Source organism: Harmonia axyridis, chromosome 4 (genome assembly GCF_914767665.1).
Source record: "Harmonia axyridis chromosome 4, icHarAxyr1.1, whole genome shotgun sequence".
NCBI lineage: Eukaryota > Metazoa > Arthropoda > Insecta > Coleoptera > Coccinellidae > Harmonia > Harmonia axyridis.
In genome coordinates, this window is record NC_059504.1 from 21,488,230 (window position 1) to 21,506,452 (window position 18,223).

The 18,223-nt window shown below is 35.6% G+C and overlaps 1 protein-coding gene across 6 annotated transcripts in view; it reads left to right on the forward strand.

Moving 5' to 3' along the window:
* Positions 1-18,223, forward strand: part of LOC123677790 (GATA-binding factor A-like) — a 134,790-nt gene that overhangs the window by 102,618 nt on the left and 13,949 nt on the right. For all 6 annotated transcript variants that reach the window (XM_045614499.1, XM_045614500.1, XM_045614497.1 and 3 more), the window contains one exon: positions 5,381-5,741. In XM_045614499.1, coding sequence (XP_045470455.1) covers positions 5,408-5,741 — 334 coding nt within the window. In that variant the 5' untranslated portion in view covers positions 5,381-5,407. The remainder of the gene's footprint in view (positions 1-5,380; positions 5,742-18,223) is intronic.

An 18,223-nucleotide genomic window follows, 5' to 3' on the forward strand; every position in this document is an offset into this window, starting at 1 on the left:
AAATCAAACTCGTGACAAATTATATCTGCTTAAAATATTTTCGATTGATAGAACCTCAGAGTAATAAACATAGATAGAGGGAGCATAATATGTCATTTTCAGCAAGCAAATTTTTATCCCCAACATGAACTATCACATTTGACATTAAGCTCGCGGAAATGAAGACATATCAGTGATACGATATTTCACTCAATTCGGGAGTTACTCCACAAAGAACGCACTTCTTATGTCTCATAGTGAATCAAATTCATATTTACTTAAAATATATTGAAATGAAGACCTTAATATATCAGAAATTCATAAAACAAATTACAAGCGCGCCAAACGACGTGAAACAACCGATGACACAAGTGGCGCAATAGTTGCCAAACCTTGGATTTCAGCAGGTAGATACAGAAAATAATAAATACTCTGCTTATTATAAATTCGCGACAATTAGGAAAAATATCGGATTACAAATATTAAAATTTGTATATTTAATCGGGAATCACTAAAATAAGTTAATTTCATTCAATATAATAAACATTCATAACGATATTGTAGTAAATTGTGGATTTGAAAATATATCACAATCCGACAACGTAATCTAACCATGTTGGGGACATGTAAAAATTGCGTGTACTCCCCCTTTCTATGTTTATTACTCTATGGATAGAAACAATATAACCAAATGTCAATAAAATCATACTTACTGTTCTCCATAAGAGTCCAGGTTACCATGGACCGTTGGCCAACCTCTTTACAGTTATGTGGTCTGTGAAAAGGTTTCTCACATCATATCAGTGGTTTTCTATTGTTTTCTATTTTTTTTTTCCCGTATAGGTATGGTATGTATATTCAAAGTCACTTGGAGGAAGCTGAATATTTCGATTCGGTTGTCCAAGTTTCCAGAAATTCCTTTGGGACCAGTGAATTGATTGCATAACAATACATTCAAATAAACCCCGGTATTCAGAAGATCGCGGTATCCACTTCAAAGGACATCTATGGCCAAGCGTTTTTATGGACTAGTTCAAGTGACTTTGGATATACTATACCTCCACACCTTAAACCTTCAATAACCGCGGTTTTGGCTCTGGTCTTGCCCTTGGTTATAGCCCTTTGGGGATAACCACTAATTACCAACTTCCGCTTGAATACAATGTGGGTTATGCGGTAATCGAAACAAACACTACCATCTTTTATTTTAACATAATCCTTCTGTATTAACGCTCCTTTTTAATAAAACAAAGCTTGCCATCAAAGAGAAATTGTGTAGGCTTGCATATTTTTGCGTTTGGAATTCATAAAGTCTTATTTTGACCAAATTCAACCTTACTGTCATTAATGATCAAAAGTTCAACACAGCTAACTAGTGCGGTTACTTTTGGTTATCTGCGATCTAAATCGATGACGTAGAAGGGCTAGTTCATGACGTCATGTGATATAATCAATAATAACCAAAAGCGCTTCAATGCAGTTGGTTGTTGTTGGTAATTACTAATGATAACCAGGTTATTCGCTTGAATCAAATTCTATGCTGAAAGCATCTCGAGAACTGTAGTCCACAGTTGGCAACTAAGTTGGTCGTCTGTGGGCCCCATAAGACTTGGAGATCTTCAAGAAAGCAGGTCATTGATATCTTGATTAGTTTTCGAATTACAAGGTGTTTCTGAAAAATTACTGTTTCAAATATTTCGCTATATCTTGGTTTCTGTTCGATATATTTAAGAAATTCTAAAAGTTATTTTTAAGTAAATTTTATAGTTTATATCACAATAAAAGATCATAGAAATTAATTATCGTTTAAAAAATATAGACAAGAGTTGGTATTTCCTAATGGGGAATAATATAGGTTTTATTCAACGCAGTTTTTCAGCAGCAGATTTGTCGAAAAGCATTATGTTATCGGTTTTTCGAATATGTCAATCGTTTCAAAGATAATGAGTTTTTCGACTTCGTTTTTTTGATGGTTCACCTTCCATATATATATTTTCATTTTTTCAGTATCGTAATGAGTTCATTACAGTACCAAAATGGAGCTGTAATGGACTATTGCAGCATTGTTTTCAGTTATATTTATATTTGAAACCGTAATTTTTCATGAAACCTCTGTAACTCGAGAACGTATCAAGATATCTTCGATTCGATTTCTGATACCTCATTATTTCGAAAAAAAAAATAGAGAGTCCTTAAAGATTTTTCTCCAAGTCTTATAGTTCTCAATATCCTTTCATTAGGCATCGAATTTGGCATACCCTGTAAACTTCCCCTCAAAAACAAAATTCGGCACTCATACCTGGTGTCGTGTCACCTTTAGGAGTCCCCTTTCTTTCCGCTTATGAAATATCTTTCCGTTTTATTTTCGACCACGAGGCAATTTGGCATCGACAGCCCTCCGGGTCATAACTCACGGCCTCCTTCGTCTCCTGTCAACGATCGTGCGCTCGAAATTCGACCCCGTGCATTCCTGGCATCGCGGCAGGCCGTGAATAGCACCTCCCAGCCCTAAATCACAGCCCGAGGAATTCAGACCGCAATAATTAGATCCTTGTACGCGACGACTCTTACCCCGCTCCCGAATGACACATGTTTGACGTTAATTTGACATCAATGATGCCCCCGCTTTGTAAATACTACAGAGGTATTCATCGTTCGACGTGTTCTCTCTTAATTTGGTCGTTGTTTGGGCGTTGTTTATTGCTTTGGTAACATCGAGCTACCTTCGGTTTCCTAGTTTTTCTTAATTAACCTATCGAGTCGTTAGAGAGAAGGGAGGGAAAAATGTAACCTCACTTCCTGAAGTTTTGCAGTCCGCGTATTGTGTAAGAGTTGGTATCGCTTTTACAATTAGTGATAAAGTATTTGTATCTAATCGAGGACTTGGTTTACGCATTTAGTTACACTATCATTTATCATTTCAGCTGTGACAATCTGTTGGTTATTGATTACACACTGGCCGACGCATTTCAGTGATCTTTTCACTTTACAGGATGTCATTATAAACTGGACAAACATATATTGATAGATATGTAGATAGAGATTCACGGCTTGACTTGATTTTCAAGCTACTTGGCTTGAACCTGACTTGATTTCAAGTCAAACTCAATAATAAAAAGAATAATATTTCTTAATATTGAGAAACCTCCAGGCTTTGTTTGATTTCATAATTTTCCATCCAGGATCTAAGACACATGAGGCATATTATAAATTTGTCGCCTAACCCATTGCAGGTTTTTGTAACTGTTTTAGCAGCTCTGGAAAATTGTCTTTCTACAGGAGCTGAAGATGCTAGCGTTGATAAAAACCATTTTGGCCAAGTTTGGAAAGATATTTCTATAACTACCAAAATCTTCCAATCGATCCTTTAAAAATGTGAGAAAACTAGATACAAATAAAGTCACACTGGGGTGAAGTCTAAGCGCGCACGAGATTGCAGAAATATATGCCGTGCGACGCGTGCATATTAAGCTCAAGTAATATCAAGTAACGTGATATCAAGTCAAGCATTCAATATCTAATATAAAATCAAGTCAAGCTCAAGTATGTAATTTTTCACGAGCTTGAGTTTCAAATCAAGTAGTTGGTTAAAATGTCAAGCTACTTGGCTTGATGAAGCCCCATATGTAGATGACACAGAGAAAATCATTTTTGCCTTATGAAATATATGCCTCGTTTTCGAAGCATATGCGAGATACAAGGTGTGCAACGTCATTTCTGAGCAATATTCTATTGAGTGTGGTCAGTTATGTATAACCTTTAAGTTACGATTTTGGTTATATCATAGTATTTTTCAGTGCTCAGTTCAGAAAAGGTGAAGAACTCTGAAAAAAATTCGAAATGACGAAAAACCTGCAACGCACGAGGTTTTTATTGGTTGCCAAATTGAATTTCATCATCTGAATGAACTCAGTTTCTAAGAATTTCTATGAAATAATTTCACCCGAAATTTATGAGATTTTTCAGTTTATATTCTCCAGTTTATAATGAAACACCCCGTATACACACTCAATTATCTCATATTTCTAGAAATTATAAGATATATAAGAAATATGAGATAATTGAGTACGTTTTTCTACATATGTGTTCAAAACTACAATAAATTTATAACGTTCATTAAATTCAATGGAAAACATAGAAATAATACACTATGTAGAGTTAATGAATTTTATTTTCAGAAAGAAATATTATTTCGCGCCATCTCACATCGAAATAACTATTCTTTCAAGTACTTAGTTTAGTAGTTTACTAGTCCATAGATCTACCTTGTAGGTAGATCAATAAAGCCCATAAGATCTACCTTTTAGGTATATCAATATATCCCATAGATCTACCGTGTAGATAGATCAATAAAGCCCATAGATATACCTTTTAGGTATAACATTATATGACATAGATCTACCTTGTAGGTAGATCCTCATTGCCTATACATTGTCAATTCACATTCTCGGTAGATGTGCATTGCCGGTAGATCTATATTTCCCATTGATCTACATTCTCGGTAGATCAGCACTGTTTGTAGATTCGCATCATCGGTAGATCCACATTGCCGATAGATCCACATTGCTCATAGATCCAAATTGCCCATAGGTTCACATTGTCCATTGATCATTATATGCCATAGATCTTCCTTCTAGGTAGATCCACATTGCCCATAGATTAATCTATATTTCCCATTGATCTACTTCGTCGATAGAACCGCATTATTGGTAGATTCGAATCGTCGGCAGATCCTCATTGATCATACATCCACATTGCCCATAGAAACACATTGCCCATAGATCCACATTGTCCATAGGTGCACATTGCTGGTAGATCCAGTGCCCATAAATAATATTATAATCTAAATTTTGAGATGTCATCTATGCCTTCTTCTCCACATACGTCTAATTGATACTCAATATTCGTTCACCCTATATGATGATTAATCATACACTTTAATTCTTTGAATAAATAAAATCGTAAAACATTAAAACGTGCCGACAGTAACAGCTGAAATTACATCTGCAATTTCAGTTGAAACACGTTCTTTAGGGATGAGGATTGTAAACCTATTGCTACGAGCTATTCATTCATTCTTATGTACCCTTATTTGTATTCTTATCTATTTTGGAGATGGGAAGTCGTTCAGATATTAATGCTTCGTAATAATTTGTTCATGTTTAGGCCGTTACACGTTTGTCTACCAATTAGATAATTTTTGTACACTTCAACAGAAAATATATGAATGCTGTGGTTCCATTTTGGGTGACCCCTTGACTCCCCCACCCCTGGGACCGCGCTTAACTAGAACTAAGTTATTCTTGAACGGTCACCCATCCAGATATTGACCACGCCTAAAGCTTCTTAGCTTCCAAATATTTAAGCCGAATTTCAATAATTCCATTTTTCTTTTTTCCAGGTCCGTAATTAGCCCGAACAGGCCAGCATGTTCCACACCGGCGCCGGCGGCAACGGCTACGGCGACGGCAACGCGGGTTTCCACCAACACCTTCAGCAGTCCCCCGTCTACGTGCCGAGCAGCAGGGCCGTACCGCACCAATATTCCCCGGCGGCAGGCACCCATTTCGGCGCCGCCGCCCACCAGGGAGGCTGGGCTCACGCCGGCGGTTCCTACGGCGACATGGCCTCGCAGGCGCACGGTCTTGGGGGCGCCGCTCACGCCTCTCCCCTCTCCGCTGGTCAGTTCTACACCCAGAACATGGTCATGTCCTCTTGGCGGGCCTACGACGGCTCTGGATTCCAACGGACGTCACCTTATGGTAAATATCGTGTATATGTTTAGGTAGTATATTAAATTTAGCATTGGCATGAAGTATGGCGAATCCGAGAAGCCAATTAACTCTATTCACCTTGAAAACCGCTCAGTTTCTATCATTTGTGTTGTCAACATTTCGCTTACAGGCCACTAGATCTACCACTAGACTCTGCCACACCCTGTATAACCATCATTCACATCTATGGTTCATCCTACCGATAATATGGCGTCTAAAACGATTAAAAGCTTCACATTCGGCAGAACAGTTCGTCATCTATGTTATATATCTAATAGGCCAATTGAAAAGTCCCCGGTCTACTATAGTAAACTACATTTGTTTGGCAAAATTCGATTTTATTATTCAACAAGTTGCCTTCGGGGGAGATACAGCGATTATAGCGATCTTCCAACTCTTCGATACCGTTTTTGTAGTACGATTTGTCTTTCGCTTCAAAATAGACCTCCGTTTCGGCGATTACTTCAGTGGTTTGAGAACATGAAAAAGTCGCTGAGGGCAAAATCTGGCTAATACGGTGGATGCAGAAGCAATTCGAAGCCCAGTTCATACAATTTTGCCATTGTTTTCATTGATTTGTGACACGGCGCAATATCTTGATGAAACAGCACTTTTTTTTCTTCAAATGGGGCCAGTTTTTAACGATTTCAGGGATTTGGAGGTAATCAATGAATATTATACCTTGCGCATCCCAGAATACTGTTGTCATAACCTTGCTAGCTGACTGTTGTGTTTTTCCTCGCTTTGGATTCAGATCATCGAGTGCAGTCCACTCAGCTGTCTGTCGATTGGACTCCGGAGTGAAATGATGAAACCATGTTTCATCTATTATCACATATCGACGGAAAAATTCAGGCTTACAGCACTAAAACAGCTTCAAACACCGCCCAGAATCATTAACACGTTGTTGCTTTTGATCAATTGTGAGCTCGCGCGCCACCCATTTTGCACACAGCTTTCTCATGTACAAATATTCGTGAATCGTTTGATGTACACGTTCAGATGTTATCTTCACAATTTCTGCTATGTCGATCGAGTTTACTTTTGGGCATCCACTACGTTCGCCGTCTTCAGTGCTCATTTAACCACTTTTAAACTTAGCATACCAATCAATGATGGTTGATTTTCCTGGTGAAGATCTCGGAATTTCTTAAGAGAAATCAGAAAATAATCTATGCTTAAATTTTAATCAATGTTTTGGCAAATGGTGCAACTGGCCATTAATCTGTTTGAGGTTATTCATTTAAAATATGTTCCAATTTTCAATACATGGTTGAGGCCAGCTCATTAGGAACAAGATATAACAAACATGTAGTTCTATGGTCTCAACTCGATATCGCCGACCGCTACTGTCACTCTCATTCTATTTTCACATCCCTGTGTTCACAGTAAGTTAAAAAAAGCAATCAGTTAATACACAACTAAGATGTCTAAAAACATGGTGAATGCACTCGTCAATTTTTGAATGGAATGACATTCGACCAAATTGAAAATATTAGTTTTATTTCGTGGCGGCGCCGCAATGTCATACCTAAGATGTCTAAAATCCAGGTGTATGAACTGATTAGCTTTTGTTTTGCCAATTTTGAGAATATTAGATAAGCTTCGTTATGTCATCTGTAGGTAGCGCTATCAACAAATTAACTCTCTCTCTCTCTCTATTACAAATATTTGAATTCATTCCAGCAAACGTTTCGTGTTTTGTTTCACGACTTTGCACGATCATACTCGATTACACATCGCTTTTGATTGGTCAGTATCAGGTTTTAATTAATGTATCCAATCAAAATCAACGGAAATGACAAGTATGACATTGCGGCGCCGCCACGAACTAAAACTAATATTTTCAATTTGGTCGAATGTCATTGCATTCAAAATTTGACGAGTGCATTCACCATGTTTTTAGACATCTTAGTCATACCTTTCATTTCGATCTTTTTTTCTTTGATTTTGGCAGGATACATCAATTAAAACCCGATCCTAGCCAGTCATAAGCTTAAACTAATATTCTCAAAATTGGCAAAACAAAAGCTAATCAGTCCATACACCAGGTTTTTAGACATCTTATACACAACCATAGTTCATATGTTCATAACCTAGTTTCATTTCACAATCTCATATTGTTCTTATTCATTATAAGTATAAAAATCCAAGTATATCATCAGAATCTAAGGGTATCCCAATCCGTGGTAATAATAAAACATTATTTTTCATCCCATAAAAGTTGGTGCTTTGATACCTATCTCGCCCTTAACACAATCCATGAAAAAACTCTTGTAACAATTTCTAACCTACTCTGCCTTCTCTGGTTTCATGGTTATCATCTGAGATCATAGAACACATGTGACGTTTACACTTAAGCTCCCCTTTTTGATGGTCGGTTCGCGGCGGATCACACAGAGCAGAAAGAGGCGATAGACGTGTATCATATCGTCAGTTCGAACGCAAATCATTCTCACCAGACGAATAATATCGAACGGCAATCTGGTGCCGCCGTGATTTACACTGATGCCCTTTATCAGCTCCTTCTAATGCGTATCCCCAAATAGCTGAAAGGCCTGGCTTGAGATTTATGGACCAGACCACCGAACTTCCTGATCCTGAGATCGATGGGATCCGAGTTCATTGTTCAATTAATTGGTCTCTCACGCCAGAACACAAGGCGTGTTGAAGAGGCATTATGTTAATTTCGGTCTGTGACTGTGGTCGATTTGGTCGACTTGATTGCAGAACGATTTTATAAGTAGATCGATTTTCCAATAGGAATGTTATGTTTTCTGAATCTAATGACAAGCGGCTTGTCCTATATGAGGCAGATGAAGCAATGCCTCACAAAATAAGTTCTGTAAATTACTGGAATTGATTGAATATTTTATTAATCCATCACATCCTCAATTTCACATCATACACTGGGTCTCTATTGCATAATATAAAGGGTGTTGTTTTTAGAGCTATAGAACTTTAAATTGCAACAAAACAACGATGGATTATTCGATTGACATAAATTTTATTTATCCGCAAGATAATCTTGTGGCATTACATTTTAAATATGATTTCTGGCATATGACCGCCACGGCTGGCTCAGATGTAGTCCAATCTGGACGTCCAATTTTCGATGACTTTTTCCAACATTTGTGGCTGTATATCGGCAATAACACGGCGAATGTTGTCTTCCAAATGGTCAAGGGTTGTGGCTTATCCGCATAGCATAGACCAATGACTACATAGCCCCACAGAAAGTAGTCTAGCGGTGTTAAATCACAAGATCTTGGAGGCCAATTCACAGGTCCAAAAAGTGAAATTAGGCGGTCAGCAAACGTGTCTTTCAATAAATCGATTGTGGCACGAGCTGTGTGACATGTTGCGCCGTCTTGTTGGAACCACAGCTCCTGGACATCATGGTTGTTCAATTCAGGAATGAAAAAGTTAGTAATCATGGCTCTATACCGATCACCATTGACTGTAACGTTCTGACCATCATCGTTTTTGAAGAGGTAAGGACCAATGATTCCACTAGCCCATAAAGCGCACCAAACAGTCAGTTTTTCTGGATGTAACGGTGTTTCGACATACACTTGAGGATTAACTTCACTCCAAATGCGGCAGTTTTGTTTGTTGACGTAGCTATTCAACCAGAAGTGCGCTTCATCGCTAAACAAAATAAAATGGACGTAGTGCGCGATACGTATTCCGCACAGAACCATTATTTTCGAAATAAAATTGCACTATTTGCAAGCGTTGTTCAGGCGTGAGTCTATTCATGATGAATTGCCAAACCAAACTGAGAATAAATCACTTGACAACTCTTAAATCGGTCGCCATTTTGAACTGTAATGCCAACCTAAAGTTATATACCTCGAAAAAAACACCCGTTACATGCTCAATCTCACTATTCTGGCATATTCATCTCACTTTCTTAATAATAGGTTTGAGGCATGCCTCACGCGCTTTCTTGTCTAGCCCGTTATCTACATCGACGCGACAAGAAATCAAGAATATTCCTACGCCTTTGAAGGTGGCTTTAATGAATAGATTTGACGCATGGCTCGATCCATGGTCGAGAGTGCCAAAGGGCGAACTGTAATTATTCTGCTCTATTCGGGTTAATCGAAAAGTGGTAAATCGGGTTAGTTTTCACTTTGTTGTGATTTGGTGGTAGCGTTTGTTGTGTCTCCTCGTGTGTCTCGACTGTCTCATTTGTGTCTGTGTTTTAGTAAACTTTTTTTCGAAAAGTCTTTTCATTTTGTTTATCGTCTTAATTACTACCAGAAATGGATTAGGCAGGACTGAGTGAGTCGTTTCAAATTTTCAAGGTGAATGAAAATATTCGAATTACTTGTGATTTTGTTTATTACCTACAATCAGAATATTTTTTCTGATTTGCCTCGCAATCTTATACTGTCACTTTCCGCCACTTTCTCATGGCTGAAGGCGGCGTAATTCACCAAATTTTGAACTATATCGAATAGATTTTTCTTTGATTAGGCCTTGTGAACACAAATTATTTATTTAGTTATTTATATACGGACAAACCATTTTACATATTAACAAATGAACCATGAAAAAAAACACACAATCAAGTGGGAAAACAAAATTCAAAAAAATTATTAAGTGATCTGAAATAATTCTTCAGTTGAATCTGAAGATTTCAAAATAGTCCATCATCATTAAAACAATCGCTACACTTATCAGGTTCTCAAGTTATCTTCCAACTTTAGTATAACGATTTGAAGAGTTTCTTTAAAGGTTCAATCAACATTTAAGGAGATAATATGGGACAACTTCTTCACTTCAACACCTACTGAATCTTTATGATTACCTATAAAGGCTAGCATTAATGCCATTCAAATGTAACCCATAAGGGGACATATATAGATGATTTGGAGTATTTTTTCGAAAAATGTGTTTCATGTATCAATTTCCGATACTTTTTTAGTTTTTTTGCATAGTGGTATGGATAATATGGTTTTTCAAACCTATTTGGAAAACCTCTAATTTCAAAAAGAATCACTGAAAACTATCAAATGCGATTAAACACTATTTCCCTTCTGAATTTCTCTCAAGTATCACTAATAAATCATCAAGTAGCCCGAAACACGTGTTGTTTCTTTTACTACGACTGAAACAAATGTAAGAGACAGCTGGAGATGTCAACAGACGTTGGCGATATTCTCATAGATATGTATCTGCAATCTGAAACGATTACTACAATTGAATTTGGAAAACCCTGAAATAGAAAACTGCCAGCTGGTGAAGGGACAATTATCATTCTCATTTCTCATTTTTAATTGTTTTACCGTGATTGTCTATTTAATTTTAGAAGTAGACGCAAGTATAAAAAACTCCCTCCGTACTTCCGTATGCCATACACCTCAAAGATATACAGGGTGTTTCCAAATTACACGTGAACCTTGGAGGACGTGTTAGTATGATTCATTTGCTGTCGTTTGAGCCATATTTAGTGATAACCAAAAATCAACAGTTTACGAAATATTTTAGGAGATTTCTCACTTCATTTTTTGTCAATTTTTTTACGTTGACCAAATTTCATTATAATAGTGGATTATTTTCGTGGCCAGCGAGAAGTCCGGATCCAACACCTTTAGAATAGACGAAGCAGCGAGAAGATTGAGAGTAAATTTTAGGCAGAAAGTAACTGAAGAATAAGAAAGAGGGAATATGCTTTTATAAGGAATGGTGTAGGTCATTTCAGAATTTTTGAATACATTTTCTACTGAAATTTTGAGTTTAACTGGAATAAAAAATATTTAATTCATTACTTGCCTTTCTTTGCTTCTTTTCTCTTTAAAATCAAAATCTGCTTTAACAAAATTAATCCCTGCATTCTGACGAAAACTTTTAAGGAAAAAGGAAGGAATTTGGCAAGTTTTTAAAATAGTTTTGTCATACATGAATTGTGGAATTTGAAAGTTGCATGCAAATTTATTTTGGAAATTTACTAGTCTTTTCCGCATATACCAACTTTCAAATTATACTAATTCTTATTCAACATTTAATATAGCATAGTTTTGCTTTTTTCATACATCATATCTTTTTCTAATGAAAATATTCAAACAAACTGAGTCAACTTATAAAAAATTGACGAAAAATGAAGTAAGGTAAACACAAGAACTCAAATATCTCGGAAACTATTGAAAATATGGCTCAATCGATAGCAAATGATTGATACCAACACCTCCTTCAAAGTTCACGTCTAATTTGGAAACACCCTGTATAACACAAAGTCCCCTGATCAACTTATGGGCCATAGAGTGCTACTATCACTTCTCTATTAAGAATATATTTTCTTCTCTATTTTTACCGATCAGGCCTCATAATAAGTGCCAGTTCGGAAAATACAGCTAACGACCAAAGCTGAAGATATTAACTTAGGTGTATAATAATAAAACATATCCAAGGGGAGATAAACAGGGCTATAAAATCTTAATTTGCCAGACATCCTACGAACAGAAAATAATCATAATCGCAGTATGGTGATCGATTATTCTAATTATACCTAAAGTTATATCCAAGTTTCATTCTTAATTGAGATGAGGAGCTTTTAATAACAAGATAGAGTGTTCACTTTTGAAGTGGGCCCACAATTTATGTGGATATAATAGACACTTCGGCTGGAGCCAGTGTATTGATAAAAGTCTTCGGAAAGCACTACCTAATGTGAACAAGAATAGAATTCTTCATAAATTTCTATTTTCTACTCATTGCTCTGAATGTGAAGATTCATTATTTCCACATTATAAGAATATTTGACTCCTTGAAAAAAAATTTGAGAATTATAATATTTCGTGAGATTTGAACCTGGAATTATTTTATAATTTCGAAATCAATTGCGATAGGGACATGTTACTTTTTCGAATATATGTATAATTCCATATTACATAATTATGTAGGGATCATTTTGATTTACGTTTTCTGTTTTGATTGTTCAGTTTTCACCTTCATTATATGTTTGTACACTGACTGACGACTGTCCACTTATTTCTTCCTCTCTCTCTCTCTCTCTCTCTCACACAACTCAAATTATCCCTCCAAAACAACAACTTCGAGTCCATAGAAGATATTTTAATTCACCTATAAATATTTATTTGAAATTAAAATATTGGATTCATTGATATCATTCCATATCCACGTATGTTCAGTAATTTTCACAAATGGAGGGTCATTTTATTTTTGTTTTCTGTTTTGAATGTTTAGTTATAATTTTCAAAATATACTAAGTGTCTCATTTGAAAGTGTCCACCCTCAATAACTCAACAACGAATTAGAATTTGTATGAACCTGCAGTTAAGTTCTAATGAAGTAAATATTCACAAAGTTACAGGGTATTTTTTATGAAATTATGGTACCAATAAAACTAAATGAAACAGAGATGTTCTAATTGATCGTACAATTTCTATTGAAAGAAAAATATTTTAACAAACAGTAGATATATTAGTAAAAATTTACCGCAGTGAGCTCCCTGCTCAGATATCGCTTTCAGTACAGTACAAAATCAGTCAAATTAGGGGAAGAATATTTTTTCTAGGGTTGTCATGAATATGTCACTAAACAAATTTGATGAAGGGTAGACCATCTAATTGTGAATAGACTTTTTCATAACACTTAAAATAGCTCACCCTAGACATATTTAAAGAAGCCTCATTGCCTCTTCCTTCATATCAACAATGACAGAAGGGTTTTCATAGAATTGTTAGTTCTTAAGTAAGTACTCGACTTCTTTAGTTGCTATAGACGGAAATAAATTTACTACATCAAATGCATTTGCAGTCAAAAATATTAATCAGTTTAATTGAAAACACTCAAATTTTCGAAGCGGTAATTTTCAAAATTAAAATTACCTATAGAATGAATAAATATAGTAAAATAAGAATGTAAGAGTCTCTGCACAATAATGATGCCATTATTCAATTCTCAATTCGAGTCACCATAAGTAAAAACAAGTAGGGGCGCAATTATAATATTTGCCCAGGGGCGATTCTTGTGCTAGGCGAACCCTGCCTACTTAATAATGGCTATTATCACATCAGAATCTTATTCCCCAGGAAAAATAGCTATCATTATTGACGCGTGGTACTTTTAATTTACCATAGAAACAGGGACGGCGCGAGTAATTTTGGCGCCTGAAGCAAAAACATGATTAGATATATGTTGTCGGATTGTGTTATACAGGGTGTTTCCTAAACATGCGGCAAAAATTCAGGGGGTTGTTCCTTGGACTATTCTAAGAATATTTTGTCCTTTGATGATTTTTGAAAAACCTATTTGTTTCGAAGATATAGGGGAAACAAAATTTCAGATAATAACATTTTATTATGAAAAATTACATGAAAATTCAACTCAACCTACAAAAACTGTTGAAAATGACCACCTCTAGCCAGCATACAAGCATCCAATCTTCTCCTCATTGACTGCCGAACCCTTTCAAAAACACCAGGATCATTTCTTATTAAGTTACACCCAGCAATGATCCGATTTCGCAAGTCTTCCACATTTTCTACTGGAGTGGTATAAACTAATGATTTTAGATGGCCCCATAGGAAATAATCTAAGGGGTTTAAGTCCGTTTTTAGTAATTGGAATGTTGTTGAACAAATTTAAAAATAAATTGTACCTACTTAGTAAACACAGTGCGGTACGCATTTTTATTTAAACTATTATTAATTTTAAAAATATGAAAAATGTTGTTCGCCCTGTATCTTCGAAACAAAGAGGTTTTTCAAAAATCATCCAAGGACAAAACATGCTTAAAATAGTCCAAGGAACAACCCCCTGAATTTTTGCCGCATGTTTAGGAAACACCCTGTATTTTAAAATCCACAATTTTACTATATCATTATAAATGTATATTATATTGAATGAAATATATTTATTTGAGTGATTTCCGATTAAATATGCAAATTTGAATGTTTGGAATCAGATATTTTCCTAATTGTCGAATTTATAATGAGCAGAATATTTTTTATTTTCTGTATCTACCTGCTGAAATCCAAGGTTTGGCAACTTTTGCTCTCCTAATGTCATCGGTTGTTTCACGTCGTTTGACGCGCTTGAAGTTTGTTTTCTGAATTTCTGATATATGTAGGTATTTATTTCAATATATTTTGAGTTAATATGAAACGTTGATTCACTATGGGACATAAGAAGTGCGTTCTTTATGGAGAAAGTCGTGATTGAGTGAAATATATCACTGATATGTTTTCATTTCCGCGCGATTCATGTCAAATTTGATAGTTTATGTTGGAGACAAAATTTGCTTGGGAAAATGAAGTATGGTCCCTCTATCGATATTTATTGGTACTCGGTTTCAGTCAAAATTTCGAGGATTGGCTAAACAAGTCCCAAACCACGTTCAGCAACAGTCATAATCGAAAAATTTTATTTTGTTTTGTTGAAGCAAATTGCCTTCAAAAATTCAAGTTTCACAGATGATCGGATCCCTGGAGTTCAAGAAATTCCCCCAATTCGACCGTACACATCGAACCCGTTAATAATTGGCGAGTTTTTTGTCCCATCTGGATAAAAAATTAATTGAGACGCTTGTTGTCGGTGAGTCCGTCTCAAACGGCTCTTCTATAATTGCCTGTGTGTCATGTCCGCAGGAAAACTAACCAACGGGCAACGAAAGTACAAAAGCGATAGGAAGGCCCTCACGGACTGTCAACACCACAATATTGTGACAGATCGGTTGACGGATCTGCTTAATTGGACCTCGGAATGACTTCGCGAAGGCAAAAACTAGAATTTTTTAATGGAATGTCTGAACATGACACTTTTTTTAATTAGAAGGAACTTTATACTGATCAGAAGATGCTGAAGAGAAAGGTTTATTAATATAAGAAATATTTAGTAAAAAACACATTGATATTTTGAGATGTATTAGGAAGTTTATACGTATTCTGAAAATTATGGAAAAAATTTGAGGCGTTTCATTTATTTTCTATAAAGTTCCATCAATGAATATCACATAAGTAATAGAAGTGAAGTAGAATAATAATAATCTGAAATTTTCATTGAATTTCGACAATATTTAACATTACTTGTCTGAAATAGAGAAAATATCGTTTAATACTCGTTGCAGAAGGCAACTCCAAAACTCGCTCCTTCGTCGCTCGTTTTCGAATTTCGCATTCGTGTTGGAATAGGAGCTCATTCTGTAACTTATTTTAGAATATACTATCATTACACTGGCGGTTTAAAAACAATACAATAATAGTATATTGTGCAACAAGTGGGGAAAGTCCAACTTTTCTCGCGAGTGTGGAAGTTTGTGGCACGAGCCTGAAAGACGAGTGTCGCAAACACACGAGCGAGAAAAGGACTTTCTCCACATGTTGCACACTATACTTTTCCTACAACTGCACAAATTTCAATAATTCAAGTAATGGACTTGATTCAAATCAAAATGGCCTCCGTTGACAGTATGTGCTAATTTATTGCGTTTCTATAGAAACGACTCAAATGCCCAATTTCATTGGTCTACCAAGCGAGGTGTTGGGAAAGTGCCGTGGGGAATAATATTTCCCACAGTATGAGCAATACATAGTTTTGGAATTGAGTAAGCTTTGGAGAATACGCTATTTTTCATAGCAGTTGTAGGAAAATTTCCTTTCTTATTTATCTGATAGTACCTATTATAATTTAAGTTTATTCAAAAAAGCATTAACATAACTAAATTTGCAAGACTTTAAATGAGAAAAATACGGCAAAATCATTAATTATATCATCATACGGAATCTTATCCATTGGTATATTTTACAAAGCGTTTAGCAATTGTTGAAATATTGAGTATTCAGCTCTGTAGGTATATAAGACTATATTTCGATTTTCGTTAAAAATTTAATTTTTTCTACAATTTTCTAAATTCGTACTTTGTGTGTGTATAATATGTTTCTTCAATTCTGTAAATCAAAAAAAAATGATTGAGCTCAATCTGCCGCCTCTTAAAATTTGCCGCCTTAGCTGAGCCTACTCAGCCTGCTGATAAATCCGCCAATGCAATTAGGTTACGAATATCATGAGGAAAATTTCTGAAAGTAAACAGTTTATAACAAGTTCATTTCTTTCTTAGAAATGAACTAGTGCAATCAAAGGCATGAACCAAAAAATAAAATGGTTAAAAGGAATGGTTCTAAAAATTGGTATAGTATATCCAAAGTCACTTGAAGTAGTCCATGAAAACGCTTGACCATAGATGTCTATTTGAAGTGAAAACCGCGACCCTCTAAATACCGGGGTTTATTTGAAAGTATTGTTATGCAATAAATACACTGGCCCCGAAGAAATTCCTGGAAACTTGGACAACCCTTGTATAATCGATATATTCAGCTTCCTCCAAGTAGCTTTGGATATACTATACCACGAAATTATTCCACAGGATGTTTCAAATTTAGGATTTGACAACTTCTAATGAAACCTGTATAGAGCCAGCATTTAACAAATATTGAATATTCAAATCGAAACTAATAATTTTATCTACAGTTCGCTGAAAAAAATTCAAGGATTGAAAAAATAAAGAAATATTATATGCGATCTCAAATTTTACCAAATATCTTCTTGTTGCGTTTTTTTGCATACATACAGGGTGTTCCTAAATTGAACGTACAAACGAAAAGGGGAGATTCCTTAAGTGAGTTTGAGAAAAAAAAGTCCCATAAACATGGGGTCGCAAACGTTGCGTTTTCGAGATACAGAGTGTTGAAGTTTGAATTTTTTTCAAGTTTTTTTCTCATAGTATCTACACTTCACAAGATATTCAACTGAAATTTGGCACATATATTACATTTGAGAGTTCTCACCACCTGACATGGCAATTTCGATAGAAGATCTACAGGGTGATATTTTTTCTGAAACACTGCCACCTGTTCTTCCGCAGAACTTTTTTTTAAGTAAGCAACTGTTAATTTGAAAAAATGTAAAAAGAAGCTTTGTTCTTATACCAAACTTTTCGGTCTCTTGTAGTTTTGTCGTATCTACCAACGATTTCGAGAAAAAAATTTTGAACGATTCTCTCGAAATCCTCGTGAAAATCCAAATTATGATGGGAAGGTCACTTTGTAAGCTGTGGGGAATTAATTCAGTGTCAGTTTTTATGGAAATTTTCCTGATCTGTAGCGATGATTCATAAAGATTCGATAAACTCGTTCAATCAACACAAAAAATGTATTACAACAAGAAACGTAAAACTAAAAAAAAAAAAATCATAACAAGAAAACTAAGTAACTGCAAAGGACTGAACTACAGCAAATGTTGAAAATGTCCTCCATGTCACGTGGTGAGAACTCTCAAATGTAATATATATGCCAAATTTCAGTTGAATATCTTGTGAAGTGTAGATACTATGAGAAAAAAACTTGAAAAAAATTCAAACTTCAACACTCTGTATCTCGAAAACGAAACGTTTGCGACCCCATGTTTATGGGACTTTTTTTTCCTAAACTCACTTAAGGAAT